The 16,249-nt window shown below is 43.5% G+C and overlaps 1 protein-coding gene and 1 long non-coding RNA gene across 3 annotated transcripts in view; one reads left to right on the plus strand and one right to left on the minus strand.

Annotated features, from left to right (window-relative positions):
* Positions 1–435: 435 nt before the first annotated feature.
* On the plus strand, positions 436–6,084 carry LOC308472970. Its single transcript, XR_013983837.1, has 3 exons — positions 436–868; positions 2,228–2,326; positions 5,057–6,084. It is a non-coding gene; the product is annotated as an uncharacterized lncRNA (long non-coding RNA).
* Positions 6,085–9,516: 3,432 nt separating this feature from the next.
* Positions 9,517–16,249, minus strand: part of LOC308472939 (uncharacterized protein) — a 55,392-nt gene continuing 48,659 nt past the window's right edge. The window contains exons 1-3 of one of the 2 annotated variants that reach the window (XM_080998234.1): positions 14,340–14,603; positions 12,867–12,983; positions 9,517–10,869 (exon numbers count right to left, since the gene is read on the minus strand). In XM_080998234.1, coding sequence (XP_080854360.1) covers positions 10,706–10,869; positions 12,867–12,983; positions 14,340–14,403 — 345 coding nt within the window. In that variant the 5' untranslated portion in view covers positions 14,404–14,603 and the 3' untranslated portion in view covers positions 9,517–10,705. Of the gene's footprint in view, positions 10,870–12,866; positions 12,984–14,339; positions 14,604–16,249 lie in introns of those variants that run through there. The other variant, XM_080998235.1, reaches the window with a different exon arrangement.

The raw sequence follows: 16,249 nt of genomic DNA on the forward strand, positions 1-16,249 counted from the left end.
TGGCTCTGCTGCTCACTGCCAAGGACATGTTTATGAACTGTGCCCTTGAACTATATTAATGCCTCTTCCTCACCTCGAAGGACAAGGAAAAGTTTGTGTGTGTGTGTAAATCTCTCTCCTTTGCATAGCTATAAAGCAGACTATAGTACAAAGATACATCTGTTACCTAGCTGTCACCGGAACATGCCAGTCAGTAATCACACAATTCAAAGTTGGAGTTAACCTCTTATTAGCAAAAATATCATTTCCCCACCTGAGACACTTGGGGCTGGGTGGCAAAATTCTGTCCCACCCAAGGTCAATTTTGCTAGCGGCCATCCAACATTTTCAGGATTTAAATGCCAGTCCTTTCTCCATTACCACACATCCACAGCAGGGGGGCATTTTAACCAATGCATTTTGACATCTGAGGTTAACCACAAAATGGCACCCCCTCCCAACCAGATAAGAAGGTCTGAGTGAAGATCTGCATCAGAAAACTGCAGCAGTAACATCAGTTCCTCCTGTGCTGGATCCCCTACTCTGCTGGTTTCAGTCCTAGTGGTGTTGCAATCTCCCAGTCCACTCTTGATCACTGTCCAGCCAGTTTGTGAGTTCATGGCACCTAAGAGTTCCGATCCATGCCAAGAAAACTACAAGACTCTCTGTCCATGCCAAAAATAGGCATAGGCTTGAGGGGCCTATGCAGTCATGTCATCAATGCAATAAAAGCAGAAAGTTTGTCCATCTAGCTGGAAGTGAGTGGAGATCAAGACACCTCCTTCTGAATTGCTACGTGGCAGACAGAATCCTCTTGATTCCAAGCTGATCCCGATGGCTCAAATCCTGCTCCTTGCCTTTTGTGCTTTCCTCTATCTTCCTCCTGAAGGTAAGTTCCTTATTCCAGGGCTGAGAGAAGGAGTTTTGATCAAAGATGAGTTGTAGATGTCAACTTCCAAGCAGCTTTAATCTTTTGAGCTAGAGAGCCCTCTCAAGTCTGCAAACAATGATAGAAAGACCAAATTATATAAAAGCATTCTATTCTCTCTCTCTGTGCACCTGAGGTTTTCTGTTCGCCTTCAAAGGTAGCCCTGCGTAGAGTGTGCAAATGCACACAATCCTTCTGCAAACAGGAAAAAACAACAACATTGTGAACACTTAACTTAGACAGATTCCTATGCAGTTCTTCTTTCTGTGCTAGTGGAAGTGGGTGCAGATCACTCTGGTGAAAAATCCTACTATGGCAGTGCATGCTTTTTCCCAGGTAGGACTTTCTGGAACTCAGTTCCGGCACCTCTCAGGTGGGCACCATTACCATTATAAGAGAACAAAGGAGGCGTTTTGTGAGTTCGGCACCTGGAAAAATAGCATGGGATATGATCATGCACTAAAGATCCATGAGGTCAATGCAAGATACACAATTTTCGTGAATGTGGCTGTGTTTCAGGCCAGATGGGTGTTGAAAGGTATGTTGGTACTAAATTTGTTAGAAAGGAAAGAGTGGTGTTTCTCCACATAAGTGAGAGGCTGCTCAAGAGAAGCCTCTGCAATACATTTTGAGATGTGAACTGTGTAAGTCTGATACACCATTATGCTGCAGAATGGATCCCTCTGCTGTCTTAACTGTGATAATTCCATTATGGGATCAGATAATCAAAGGTATTAAAGGATAGTTTTGCTTCAGTTCATTTATTGGTCCAGGATGTGTGGAGTCTGTATGTTCACCTTTAAGTCTGAATCCAAAGATGTTATCCACCATCCCCCTTGCCTAGGGCCCATTTTTGTCTTCTGGAATCTGTGCTTGCTCTCTCTCTGGACATTGCATGCAAACATCACATAGGCAATGCTCCACTCATATTTGGAAAACGTGCAGTTGCAGGAATTAGGAGTGTCAAATATAAAATTATCACACAAAATTCTCCTTCTCACTGGGTTGTTGTCGCATGTTCCTGATACATCTGAACTTGCATGAATCAGCAAATTCACCCTTCACCCCTCACTCCTGAGCACAGCAGCTTAGATAATGGCGGGCACCTTAGCTTCATGAGCTGATTTCAATCAACTTTTCCCCAGTCACCAGCTTTTACACAGATGCCTAAACAGGGATACAATTTCCTTGAAAGCAACAATGGTGGTTCCAGTGGCACCCACAAACTGTGTACCAGCTCCTTCACTGAGAGGACATCCCCGTCCAGGGCAAACTCAATGGGTGTGCCTCCCAGAAATAACAAGGGTTTCTTTTTTCTAGCTGATGCCTTGGAATGTGCATTCTATAAACTGATGCAAGGTGTGAAACCGCTACCCTGCAAAGGCACAAAATGTGCTGCCTCAAAAGAGTATACAATGAGTGAGTTCCCCCAGTTTCAATTTCTTAGGTTTAATTGTAAATGGTGGGGAAATATACTACAGATGCACCTTCCTACTGCCACTGGAGATTGGGTTAGCCTCCTCACTGCTTGCATGGTAATGATGGAAGTGCCATTGACCATGCTGGAGGAATTCTCTGCTTGTTGTTGTTTAGTCATTTAGTCGTGTCCAACTCTTTGTGACCCCATGGACGAGAGCACGCCAGGTCCTCCTGTCTTCCACTGCCTCCCACAGTTTGGTCAAACTCATGCTGGTAGCTTCGAGAACACTGTCCAACCATCTCGTCCTCTGTCGTCCCCTTCTCCTTGTGCCCTCCATCTTTCCCACCATCAGGGTCTTTTCCAGGGAGTCTTCTCTTCTCATGAGGTGGCCCAAAGTATTGGAGCCTCAGCTTCAGGATCTGTCCTTCCAGTGAGCACTCAGGGCTGATTTCCTTCAGAATGGATAGGTTTGATCTTCTTGCAGTCCATGGGACTCTCAAGAGTCTCCTCCAGCACCATAATTCATAATTCTCTGTTTACAACCCCCGTTTCCTTACCAGAATTTTGTTTCTTGTTTCTCTGTAGCAGGATGGGGTGTCATGTATCCTGGAGGGACATCCATTTCCTAACACATTAGCTCACTCCTGACCTGTAGCAGTCTTAGACTTCTCCTCCCGGGAGAAACTGCTCAGGATCTCAGACAGAGGTCTTTCACCTCACCTGCTACCTGATCCCCTGTGAATTCCTTTGAATCCCCTTTGATTCCTGCATTGCAGGTGGTTGGACTAGATGATTCCTTCCAACTCTACAATTCTATGATTTTATGAATTGCAGGTGCCAGGAACTGAACCTCAAACTTCCATAGATAATGTGCTGTCCACATGCTCTACAACAGAGCTATCACTGTACTCTCAATCATTAGTGTCACCACATTGCATACCCTGGATCAAATGCAAATATGTTTCTTTTCCACCACAAAGAATCCTTAACAAAAATCATTCCTCAGACATCCCTTACAGATCCTCCAAGTGTCCCTATTTTCTAGGGGCGTCCCTGATTTAGAGAAGCCAGCCAGTTTCTGATTTGTTTTTGTTTTTTTAAATAATTTTTATTAAATTTGCAATTAACAAACCAATCATATCACATTAATTCCAAATTATACCAATACATAATAAACTCCAAATATTTAGCCAAATTTTAAATTTTTGTTGGGGGTACCCATGCTTCGAGTTCAGAAAGGGTCTAATCATCTCATATTTCTGCTGCTTTGATATTCACAAGTCCGATCTTTCCATCGCTTTGTTGTAATCCTTTTTCTTCTTACTAACATCTGAGTATTTCCACAGGCAAGTTGAATCAAACATTATTTATGTTTCTGTGTGAACTTTGTAATCCATCTCACATTGATCCAAAAGTCCTGTTCAAGCCATTTTCGACAATTCCGATGAAATACAGGCTAAGTGTCTACTCCTTAATTTCCCCAGACCAGTTGCTCCATAAATCAGTCTCTCTAGGGGAGTTTTTGCCCACTCAGATCTACAATCCATACATGAAAGCAACACGGTGGCTCGCCTCCCCCGTTGACTGTAAATCTCGCAACAAAGTCTGTCTCATAATGGCGGATCCCAGTAATAACTGCGCAACAGGAAAGCCTTTCTCTTTCCAGATCTTCCAAAAACAAAGCCTTTAGTTAATATTTTTGTTTCCACACAGTTTATTTTCCAATCTCACTTGCTATCGGTTCTTCTAGGGGAGGGGTTGTTAGGTAAAACATATTGAAAAAGAAGGAAATCCCCCCCTCCTTCCAGTCCATTTCAACATACTGACATAGCTGTGATTCTTTGCTGTAGTCTTCTGTTCAATCCGTCCCATCACTCTTAACTTCTCAGTGGTAAATTTGATTAGCAGATAAAACACCCTTTCCTTCGCTCGAAACATGTGCATTCACTTTTACATCCAATTATTTTATCTTAAGCAATGCAACTAGGTCGCACTTAGAAGCAGCGTCTGGGAGATCCAGAATCTCACTCGAGGGCTTTCCGTCCAGTGCCCTCATCCCCTCCTTCTTTCGAACTCGGGGGTGATTTATTGGCAACTGCGGCAACTGCGGATGAGGCAGTGTCTCCCCATCCTCTGGGGAGACCCCGGGAGGCTGATTTACTCCCATTGTCAGCCTCTTAATTACCTCGTGTGAGCCGGAGAGATGGTATTGTCGGCCATCTTCCAAGGTGCCCCTAGCGGCCCCCCTCCAGTTTCTGATTTGATCCCGGAATATCCCGCTTTTCCCTATAGATGTCCCTATTTTCACTGGAGAAAAGTTGGAGGGTATGGAGTTATCCGAACCTCGAGCTGTCCGAAGGCAATCTTTTATAGGGAAGGGTTTCTTTTAATGTTCAATGTTTTATTATGTTTTATTATGTTTTTATATTTGTTGGAAGCTGCCCAAAGTGTTGGGTAACCCAGTAATATGTGTGGGGTATAAACAGTAAAAATATCATTATGGAATGGGATGTCCCAATTTTCACTGGAGAAATGTTTTGGGGTCATGTCCTTATCCTTTTTGCATAATGGGCAGAAGAATAGCTTAAGGTGTATCAACCTTTCAAAAGATGGGGGCGGGGGAGTGTTTTGACATCTAATGCGAAGTATATGTTACTATTAGTGAAAATAAAATGCTAATGCTTGTTCCTATCCTCTCTCTCAATTTATTGTTCCCACTACCATCATAGATGGGGAACTGAAAGAAGTGGTTTTGTTTTGTGCGAAAGCTCTATCGGAGTGCGGCACTAGAAAGAACATCAGCCAAGGTGGTAAAGTTACTGGTTACATGGAAATCCTCTGTTGTGAAGACAGAGACTTCTGCAACGCTGGCTTATAGACAGGTCCTAAAGCTGACTGAAGATCCTCCACACACCAACATATGCCTTTGGACTTTTCATTTTTTTTTACAATAATATTTATTAATTTTCAATAGAGATAACAAAAAAGAAAATATACAACAACACAATAAAGAAGTAAAAAAGAAGAAAAAAGAATAACAAACTTAACATACCTAAACAGGAAAAAAAAAGGAAACTCAATTAATTAATTAAAATCCATTTTCATAAACATTTTAGTTGACTTCCTCTAATCTCCTCCATCTGAATTTCCTCTTAATTTGAATGTAGCAGTTTCCAATATCATTATTTCATAAAACAATATTACAGTCGTATTCCAATTTCTTTACCTATCTTATAATACATTTTCTTATTTATATATTTAAGTCTAATTTAGTCCTAGGCCTGATTGGTTCTTTCAAGTGGTTACATATCTTTAATATTAGAATATTTATTCAAATAGTCTTTAAATTTCTTCCAATCTTCTTGGTAGTCCTCTTCTTTCTGGTTGCGGATTCTCCCGGTGAGATCAGCCAGCTCCATAAATTCCATTATCTTCATCTGCCATTCTTCTACCGTTGGTAATTCTTGTGTTTTCCATGCCTTTGGACTTTTCAGCTCCCTTTCCCCATGTGTATTTTTGGAAATCTGTGTGCCTCTGTGTGATTTGGCAATCAAGGTGTCTGAATTAAGAGTTTCCATTAAATGAAGCAAGCACTAAATGCCATGGCTACAAAGTTAGCAAATGGAAAATGCCTACACTGCAATGGAGCAAGGTGTGGTGAATGAGAGGCCTGCTGCATTTGTTTTCCTAGATGGGCAAGAAACAGTTGGCACAAAACTAGTCCTCCGAATGTTCTTCTTCTGCCTAACATGACTGCCAGGGCTGTGCATGGGATGCTATTTTAAAAGAAAGCTGGAATATTCGTCACCGATGAATTCTTTCAGAGGAGGGGTTTGTGTGTGTGTGGTAAATTCACGCACACTACCACCTTTCTGGCAAAAAGTCGATCAGAGAAACGCAGCATAGATAGTATATTTATGCAAATATATGTATTGCTTTTTCATAGCCTCCCAGATCCACTCCATGGCCACAACTTGGGGGCACCCTACAAAAGGACTATCCGTCTGCCTCAGATGCAGTCCTGAATTAGTTCTAGGTCTTGGGTTAAAGTTTATTTGGGGGCGGGGAGGGTTATACTGTTGGGGGTGGATCATGGGAAGGAGAATTTGCAGGAGGTTCGATTCTATTGGGTGCTCATTTCTAAGCAGCTTCTCTGCAGGAAGTCAATTGAAAAGCAGCAGCCTGCACCCTCCAGGATCACTGCCTCTGCTCAACAGCTGTTGAGAGGAAGCATGAATTGGGCAGGGTTCACCTCAAGGGGTGGGGGCTTGAGGGAAAACTTGGGCAGGCATGGCTAATGCAAAGGGACAACTGAGGAGCTGTTTATGTCTGCTTCACTCTAAATCTCCCTTCCTCTCCTTGTAGTGCTGAACCTCCCTCCCTCTACGCTATGTCCCCTTCAAAAGTAGTCACCTTTTCCAGAATTTGAGTAGGATGGGGCAGGGGCAGTTCACAACCCTAGGAGCCATTGATAGCATTGCCTCCACAAATTTAGCTCCTCCTCCTTTAAATAGGTAAAGGACCCCTGACAGTTAAGTCCAGTCGCGAACGACTCTGGGGTTGCGGCGCTCATCTTGCTTTACTGGCCGAGGGAGCCGGCGTTTGTCCACAGTTTTTCCAGGTCATGTGGCCAGCATGACTAAACCGTTTCTGGCGAAACCAGAGCAGAGCATGGAAACGCCGTTTACCTTCCCACCGGAGCAGTACCTATTTATCAACTTGCATTGGTGTGCTTTCGAACTGCAAGGTTGGCAGGAGCTGGGACCGAGCAACGGGAGCTCACCCCGTCATGGGGATACGAACCGCCAACCTTCCAATCGGCAAGCCCTAGGCTCAGAGGTTTAGACCACAGCAGCACCTGCATCCCTATCCTCTTCTTTTAAAGCTACCCAAACATAACATGAAGCAATAGCCACTAACACTGTGCAAGACCCCACCCACTGCATTTGGTTTGGAGTCTGATTCAGTTTCCATTTAAGAGAAAAGGACTGAAAAACAGTTATATGAAGAAGGCTGGGTTCTAAATAAGCAGACCAAATGCCACCAAACTCTAGCATCCAAAGAACTTACAAAAGAGTGAGTTAGTGAGACCGAGCTGCTAGTTTTCACTTCCCCTCCTCACCAAGTGAGTTTGGATCAGAAAACTAGTGCTGTCATTCTGCAAAGTGCAGTTCCACTCCCACCCCACCCACTCTGGCATTCTCCTTATGTGGTGGTGCTGTTTTGCAATACTTTGGAGATACACTGTCTGGAGTGTTTTGCGTTCCAGATTGATCCACATTGCTACAAATGGTCCAAATTGCTACAAATCTCCCTCTCTGTCCAGGGACATTGATCAGGGTGACCCTGGCTGATTCTGTGCAAAAAGTGGGCCCCCCAAAAATCCAGGAATGGAATAGATCGGGGCTGGGGAACATTATCAAGATCTCCCTCAGGGGCCAAATTTGACAGGTTAGCGTGGCCTGTCAATTATGGGATGACATTATGCAGTTGACAGACAGGTGTCCCCACCCACCTGTCAAAATCCCTTGCAGGGTTCCCAAACACTTCCTGATGCTGTGGGAGGAGAGAAAAACAAGTTCTTCCTGGTGATTTGCCCAGCAGCAGTAGGAGCCTGGGAACCCTGCTGGCTTTCCTTCTCTCCCTTTCAGTGGTGGTGGCAGCAGCAGAAAGGGTGGGACGAAGCTTATTTTTCTCCTTTGGGGTGAAAGCTCTGTCCCCCACCTCAACCAGCCAACAGCAATGGAAGGAAGGCAGTGGCTGCTGCTGTTGTGTGAAGGCTTTGGTGGCCAGTGGACTTAAATTTCCTCCTGTCCCTTTTTAGTCAGATCTTGCTACAATCTCAAAGAAGGAAGAAGAGACTCCCAAAGGCTTTCCCCAGTCTTTGCATGTCCCCCACCCCACCCCACCCCGCTTTGAGACCACAGTGAGATTGGCTTTAAAAGGGAAGGGGGAGAGAAGTGTTCTCCCTTCCCTTCTAAGACTGATCACACTGCAGTTGGCAGGATGGAGTGGAAAACTCCCAAATGCTCCCAAACTCTTTTAAGACCCTGATCTGCTGTTTTAATTTCCACTCTTATTAAATCCTTCTGCCTAGGCTGTGTGATCCTGTTCCCTCCTGGGAACAGTGCTGCACAGGAAACACAGGATTTAACCCTGTCCTCCTGCTCGGCAGCTGGCATCGGCCGTGACATCAGCTGATAGACAGTGGAACTCACCATGAATGCCTTCCTCATTCTCTTATAATGGCAATGGTAACTACCTGAGAGGGGTCCAGCTGAAAAAAAAGTTCTGGACCAAAGCATAGAGAACACAATTCATTGTATCCATTTCAATCATAGATGGGAACCTGTTTGCTAAAGAAAAAAGATGCATGTTGACTCCTGAGACGGGGTGTGATAAACACGAGACAATAGGAAATAAATTTCTTGGACGTACTTACATCGACTATTATATTGAATGCCTGTTCTGTGTTGACTTTTGCAGTGATAAATTATAAATTGGTCAGAAAACTGATTGAAGAGCCACCCTATCCTGAGGAATGCAAATGGACTTTTCCTGAGGGATGTCTCCTTCCCAGCTTTATTTTCCTATGCACATTATTTAAATTTGACCTTTTGTCTGATTCTGTGGTCTGACAACCAAGGAAGGGGTTACCTGGTATGGAACATAAAGCAAGACTAAAGGTGAATCTATACTCCTTGTTTTGAGCTACAGTTGTTTTGACCTCCCCCCCCCAAAAAGTAGGGATAAGAAACGCTTTATTTTACAATTATGCCCTGTGACATTTTAGAATGATATCTCTAATATCGTTCTAATAACGTTAAACAGGTCTGTGTAGATCCATCCTAATTCTTGCTGAATGCCGTGCTGCTTTCCCCTCTTTCCATCACTGTATCATTTTGACACCAACAGAAGTGGGCAGTTTCTTGCGAGTCCCGTTCTGGGTATTCAACATTAGTTTCTCCTAAATTAACATGCTCTATAGTTCCAACTGCTAGGAAGAAATTTGGGCCGAATAAGTATCCTCAGTTTCCAAATATTTGGGTTTCGCTGTAAATGTTTGAGAACAGAAGTGACTTTATACTACCACCAGAAGTTGGATGTTAATAGTCACAGCACCCCCACAAACATGGTAAATATGGAAGGCAGTTGAAAACAATATTTAAACAGAATCAAAATCACTTGCTTTATCAATCATTCATTTGTTTATTTAATCCGCATTCTAATAATGAATTATTGTTACTTTGTTTCACTATGCACATTGAACCGTTCAGATTTGCAGTACATTGATATGCTTTTGAAGCATCTGTGTTTCTTTTCCTGTTCTTCCTAATATATTGTTTCTGTACTGAGTGTTATCAGTCAATAAACCTTTTAGTTGAAGTTACAATGACAACTCTGTGGTTATTAACTCTATTTCTATTACTATTAATTCATTTTTGTCTTCCTTCACTCAGGTCCCAGGGTGGCTTACAACAATTTTAAAATACAAAATATAACATTAAATATAACATTAAAATAATCAAACATTCCTCACAGAGTTGTGATGAGAAAGGAAAAGAAGGGATTGCTCATGCTTTCTTGAATTTATTGGAAGGATGAAAAGAGGGACAAATTATCCAAAACGTGTAATAGTCAGGCTAGATTGGTTGAACCCTTGGAGCTGTACCAGTTTGAGTAGGAAGGACAGAAAAACATGGCTCTTTATAAGACAAAGATGTGCCAGTCTGGTTAAAGGAACCAATATTCTTTTGTTTGCTACTATACAAAAACAAATGCTCAGAATAGGGACTTGTTCATCAGTTGAGGAGCAGGGATTAAATCCTGATGGTTTTTTTGCAGAAGTCTTGTTTCCTGCTGGGAACATGGTGCACAGCCAGTGCATGATTAAGCCCTGCCCTTCCTATCTCACCAATGATGTCAGCTGAAGGATGGATGGGGCATGGTTTGGAAAGAATGGCCTCACAGGCTAAATTAGACCCTCTGGCAACCCAAGATTGATTGGCTTATGGGACTGAGGTCCTGGTGTATCATAGAATCCTAGAAATGTAGAGTTGGAAGGGACCCCATAGGGCATCTAGTCCAATGCCCTCCAATGAAGATATCATACATGACAGATGGCCATCCAACCTCCAAGGAGGGAGAGTTCATCACCCCCCAAGGGAGTCTGCATTTTGAAGGTGTTAACTTGGTAGCCATGGATGGCACTTAAGATCTTACTTTTGAATATATATATTTTAATGGAAACGCTTTAGCATTCCGCACTCAGAGCTATAATCACACTCAGAGTCATGCCTTTAACCACTATGAGCATGGGACAAAGGAAAACTAAAGGGCACAGACAATGCACACATGCGCTGATGTGTGGAGGATCTTCAAGCTGCTTCCAGTGCCGTGAGAAATTTGTCATTGCAGAAGTCACTGTCTTCACAGCAGAAGAATTCGGCCCGCTGGCCTTGGAACGGGGCGGGCTCTGAGGTGCCGCACTTTGCATCTTTCTTTGTCCTGCAGCTTAGTGCTTGTATTTGAAGATCAACACCTGTGATGGCAGAGAATAAAATGAATGGAAAGAGGGGGGGAATGAGTAAGCATTTCCATTTATATTTTCATAGGTATATGTTATGTATTGAAGTTCTCACCCTGGCCACCAGGAGTATTGTGTATGTGGTTTTCACTCAGGTCCACATCAGTTATTTTAGGCGGGAAACCCTGGGTTGTTGTTGCTACAATGTTGACAGCTGGCTGCCTATAAAAGCAGGCCGGCTGAGCTGTTTGCTGTTCAGTTATGTGACAGTTTACAAATAAAGAGCTGCTCTGGAGAAATCGCTGTGTCGTCTGCTATGTTCGCCCACAACTTAACAGTATATATACTAGGTGCTGCTATCCCTGCTTGCATTGCTCACCAACCCTGCCTGGCTGGGTGCCCACTCCCTTCACATGGCCTCTCTCTCATTCAGCCAGGCCACCCACTCATTTGGACCCCAGGCTTCCCTTCTCAACATCGTTTTCAGGTGCACTGCCTTGAACCCGAAACATTGGGTGCCCAGGGTGTGCCACCATCACCGCGGCATGTGCACATGCGCACACGTCAGCACACCCTGTGGTGTGCTGATGTCACTTGCACATGCCACAGGGAGTGTGTGCACCACCAAAAAGAAACTGGGGGGGGGGCTGATCATTTAAAATTTGTGGGTGCCCAGGCACCCGTTGTTGTTGTTGTTTTGTCGTTTTGTCGTGTCCGACTCTTCGTGACCCCATGGACCAGAGCATGCCAGGCACTCCTGTCTTCCACTGCCTCCTGCAGTTTGGTCAAACTCATGTTCGTAGCTTCGAGAACACTGTCCAACCATCTTGTCCTCTGTTGCCCCCTTCGCCTTGTGCCATCCATCTTTCCCAACATCAGGGTCTTTCCCAGGGAGTCTTCTCTTCTCATGAGGTGGCCCAAAGTATTGGAGCCTCAGCTTCAGGATCTGTCCTTCCAGTGAGCACCTAGGGCTGATTTCCTTCAGAATAGATAGATTTGATCTTCTTGCAGTCCATGGGACTCTCAAGAGTCTCCTCCAGCACCATAATTCAAAAGTATCAATTCTTCGGTGATCAGCCTTCTTTACGGTCCAGCTCTCACTCCTGGACCCCGCTTAGTTGGCTCCTATGTCCTCCTATGTCCTTTTGTGCACACATGCAAGTGGGAAAATGGGTGGCAGCAGGAATATGGAGAACATGTGAATGCCCACTTGGGACCACCCAACTGCTTGCTCTGCCAACCTGTAACCTGGCCTGCCTGGTTTCCACACTCCACCTGCTGTTCTTTAGCCGCAATTCTTACCAAAACATTATATAGTAAGATATATATTTTTGAGTGTCCAACACCATTCCATTCAAGACAGGATTTTAGTCCAGCACTGTTCTGTGAGTGCACCACCATGCGGAGGGAAAGGAACAACCTGGTGTACCGCTAAGACACTGGCAGTTGCACAACTCACATACTGAAAGTCCACATTTCATTCCCTTGCATCCCCACATTAAAAGAGAAAATCAAGTAGTGGGTCTTATAAAAGACCTCTGCTGAAACCCTGAAGAGCCAGTTCCAGAGTATGCAAAGGGCACAGTAATGAATCATTAATCATCAGTGTGCAAATGGCTGTCCTTCCTGGACTCAGATGTTTTGACAAACAGTCATACCTTGGAAGTTGAATGGAATCTGTTTCGGAAGTCTTTTTGTCTTCCAAAACATTTGAAAACCAAAGTGTGGCTTCTGATTGGCTCCAGGAAGCTCCTGCAGCCAATCGGAAGCTGCGGAAGCCTTGTCGGACATTCAGCTTTCAGTCACTTCCAGGTTTCAATCGTTCGGGAGCCAACAAATTTGAGAACTAGGCTGTTCAAAAACCAAGGTACATCTGTACTCTGCAACAAGATATGTACCAAACTGTGGGAAGCAGATGGAACTGTAAACATGGAATTTGATGTCAGTGAAATTTGCATTGGCATTATTGCTCCATAATTAAGCCCAAAGAAGAGGAAGATTAGATTACTTACTAAGGTACACCTTTAGGGCATGGCAGGTTTGCCTTTCAGGATCAGCTTCACAGGCACGAGGAGGCAAAAATTCTTCCGATGGACTGGAGGAGCTTTCCCGACATTGCAGCGTATCAACTTCGAAAGACAAATCATCCTGATTATAATACCAAGCTTGACCTCAAGTGACAATGAATGAATAATCTATTCTTTGAAGTCACTGAAGTTTTCCATATGAACATGCAGTGCAGAATCCTTAAATTAAGTATAATGCTGGCTGAATGGATGCAAAATATTAACTATTTGACGCCCTTTAAGATTAGATTATGTGCTTGTGAAGTCACTGAATGGGCCTTATGAGGAGCTTTTGAAGGAGCTTGGTAGGTTTAGCTTGGAAAAGATGAGACTGAGATGAGATATGTTAGCCATCTTCAAATGTCTTAAGAGCTGTCACATGGAAATAGGAACAAGCTTATTTTCTCCTGCTCTAGAGAGTAGGATTCGAACCAATGGCTTCAAGTTACAAGAAATGAGACTCTAACTAAACATCAGGAAGAACTTTCTGACTGTAAGAGCTGTACAACAGTGGAATAGTCTCCCTCGGGAAGTTGTGGACTCTCTTTGCTTGGAGGTTTTTAAGCAGAAGTTGGATGGCCATCTGTCATGGATGCTTTAGCTGAGATGCCTGCATTGCAAGGGGTTGGACTAGATGATCCTTGGGTATCCTCCAACTGTATGATTCATTAGCAATGCAACTTCTACAACACAAGTTAAAGGTCTTTGGATCATGCATGTGGCACTCACTGGGACATGGTGGGTCAAGATTCCAGTGAGAGCTCATTTGCTGTTTGTTGTAGCTTGGAAGTGCATGACCACCCTCAGGGGTCACCACCAGCTTCTGGACCTCCCAGCCTCTTTGCCCCAAACCAATACCTCAGCAACTGCAGGGCGCTTTCCTTATGTGCTACTGCTGGTGCAAGCATTACCACTGTATGCATTACTGCAGGCAGACTTTTCACCTTTTTCATCCATGCATGCACTATGGTTCACAAACTTGTTTTGTGGCACCACCCCCTTGGTTCCATAAACTTATCTGCAATATCCCCAACCCTTTAAAAAGCATCATTCAGAACAGCACAACCCACCAAGGAAGATAATAGCACAATACAATTCAGACACTAAACATTAATTGCACATTTTTTCAAAATCCTGTTAAAACTATTTAGTTTAATTCAACAAAATGAATGAACTTGACCCAGTGATGCCAGCTTTTCAAAGTCTGAAAGTCATTTACACCTGCAGCACCCTCCTGCTGACACCTGCCTCATCGTGCCCCCTAAGTAAGATCACGTTTCAGAACCACGGCTGAGGTTTGCTCATGCTTTCCTATGTATTGAAATGAGTTACTATTGTCCCCTTTCTCTTTTTTAAATGCTTTTGTCTATGATACCTTGAGTGAACAGCCTTCTTTCAGCTCTGGGAGAAGGAACTTACCTTCATGTGGAGGGAAGAGAAAAACACAGATAACAAGGAGCAGGAGCGGAACCCTGGGGGACATATTGCAATCAAGAGGGTTCTTTGCACCACAGTAAAACTCTAGGTTCTTCAAAGGAGACACAATGATGTCCACTCCCTCCCAACAAGACAGGACAACCTGCTTCTTTTATCCCTTTACTGGCATGTGTACAGAAGCATTCTGTCCCCATTAACTGTGGACATAGGGAGTTCAGTGGGCACTGACTGGAAAGAAAACGAACACACATTGTAACACCGAAGCGAGGGGAGGACGACACTGTTTTGTACATTCTAAGACAAGATGTGAACCTTAAAAGAACTATCCCTGGAAATTTACAATTATTTTAATTTTGTGATATGATTCTCCAACCAAATAAATATCTTTTCTTCCACCTTGGGTAGCATCATGCCAAATTGGGTGAATGCCTCTTCAGAGGTGTCCAAATTAGTGTAGTTTGGAACAGTCTAGTCTGCCATCTTGATCCAAAATGGCATTCAACCCTTTCCAAATGTAGACAAAAAACAGCTCCTACATTTCAGAAATCAATATGCCAGAAATCTTCACAAAGTCTTCATGGAAGATAGTGGCACTTCCTCCCATTATATATCTGACAAGTGCCTTCTCTATTTTCTTTTTAGCACCTACTCAAAACATTCCACTTTGAACTAGCCTTCTTAGTGGATATCTTCATCCAAGTTGATATCGGTATTTCATCTGGAGTGAATTTATTCATGTTATCTCTCTCTCCCCCCTGCCTAAGAAACAGTATCTGACTTTTCTCCTTGATCTGGGCTGATCCAGGGAACTCTCAACCAGGATCTGGTCCCAAAAGCTAATTGCGAGCAGGGCTAACATTTAACAAGGGCTTTTTAAACCCTGTATGGTGGGGAGACACATTGCCATGGGGGCAATAACCCATGGTGAGAGACCTATTGACGCTGCTACCTCAGCTGGTAGAACATGGAATTCTTAATCTCAGGATCATGGATGTGACTTGGTTACTGTGACTGGCACAATACTTCAGCCGAAACAAACCTGACTGAACAAACTCCACATTGGGCAGGTGATTCCTGCACTGCAGGGAGTTGGACCAAATGATCCATGTGGTTCCCTACAATTCTCACATTTTAAGATTCTTTGACCCCTGGAGCTAGCCCAACATTAGTTCCGTATCAGACTGTTTTACAGTTTTGGAAGGTTCAGCTCACCATCTTGATTTAAAATGGAGTCCAATGGTTTCCAATTATAGAACAAAACCCCTTCCTTAGTCCCAGGAATCACCATGCCAAATTGGGCAATGAAATCTTCTGTGAGGTCCCAAGCAGTGTAGCTTGGTATTGTTTGGTCTACCCTCTTGACATTGCAAAATGAAGCAATTTGCAATGGTAAATCTCCATGGGATGCCTCATGGGAAGCAATTCATAAATGAAACAATAACGAAATAAATAAAGTTGTTGAAAGGGAATGAAATTTTGGAGATCGCAATACTGGATAGTTAACTTTTATAAATATTAGTTAGAGACATTTTCCCTTTGAAAACAATGATAAACACAACCCTTGTTGGCTGCCCATTTCATGACTGTGGACAGCCAGAGATGATGTATTGGGCAGACCCAAGAGCAATACGATGTTTTTCTTTCATTTAACAGAGGTTGCAGCAACACCATACATTTAAAGAACTCCTACACCACTTAAACAGCCATGGCTTCCCCAAGAACTGTAGTTTCTTAAGGGTGTTGAACTCACAGTGCTACAATTCCCAGCACTCTTAACTACCTACAGTTTCGAGGATTCTCAAACTCAAAGTAGCATAAGAGTGCTGTCAATGTATAGCATAGATCTGAACATAGGGAAAACCCATTCTACAACCACAGGTGTTTCAAAGTTG

Source organism: Podarcis pityusensis (genome assembly GCF_964106645.2).
Source record: "Podarcis pityusensis genome assembly, chromosome: 3".
In the NCBI taxonomy this organism is placed as follows: Eukaryota; Metazoa; Chordata; class Lepidosauria; order Squamata; family Lacertidae; genus Podarcis; species Podarcis pityusensis.